We start from the raw sequence: 402 nt of genomic DNA on the forward strand, positions 1-402 counted from the left end.
GAAGCGGACGGGGGAGCGCGATCAGCCCGGGGCCGCCGAGAACCGGGAGAAGGAGCAGAACAAGCGGCTGCAGCGGCAGCTCCGCGATGTCAAGGAGGAGATGGGCGAGCTGGCCAAGAAGGAGGCGGAGGCCAGCCGCAAGAAGCACGAGCTGGTGAGGCACCCGTGACTGGGCCGGGCAGCGGGACGGGGGGCTTTCCCCGGGGTACCCGGCTCACCCCGCTCCCTCCCCGCAGGAGATGGACCTGGAAAGCCTGGAAGCCGCCAACCAGAGCCTGCAGTCGGACCTGAAGCTGGCCTTCAAGCGCATCGGGGACCTGCAGGCAGCCATCGAGGACGAGATGGAGAGCGACAGCAACGAGGACCTCATCAACAGGTGAGAGCGCCTGGGCCTGGCTCCCA

The 402-nt window shown here is 68.4% G+C and overlaps 1 protein-coding gene across 1 annotated transcript in view; it reads left to right on the plus strand.

The window, feature by feature from the left end:
* MYO18A (myosin XVIIIA) overlaps nt 1-376 on the plus strand; it is a gene marked incomplete at both ends in the record, with an annotated part of 2,579 nt that extends 2,203 nt beyond the window's left edge. Inside the window, 2 exons of the mRNA XM_009578979.1 lie at nt 5-154; nt 237-376. Of these exons, the coding sequence (XP_009577274.1) occupies nt 5-154; nt 237-376 (290 nt within the window). The remainder of the gene's footprint in view (nt 1-4; nt 155-236) is intronic.
* Nucleotides 377-402: the final 26 nt, after the last annotated feature.

Source organism: Fulmarus glacialis, unplaced genomic scaffold (assembly GCF_000690835.1).
Source record: "Fulmarus glacialis isolate BGI_N327 unplaced genomic scaffold, ASM69083v1 scaffold35245, whole genome shotgun sequence".
Classification (NCBI taxonomy): Eukaryota; Metazoa; Chordata; class Aves; order Procellariiformes; family Procellariidae; genus Fulmarus; species Fulmarus glacialis.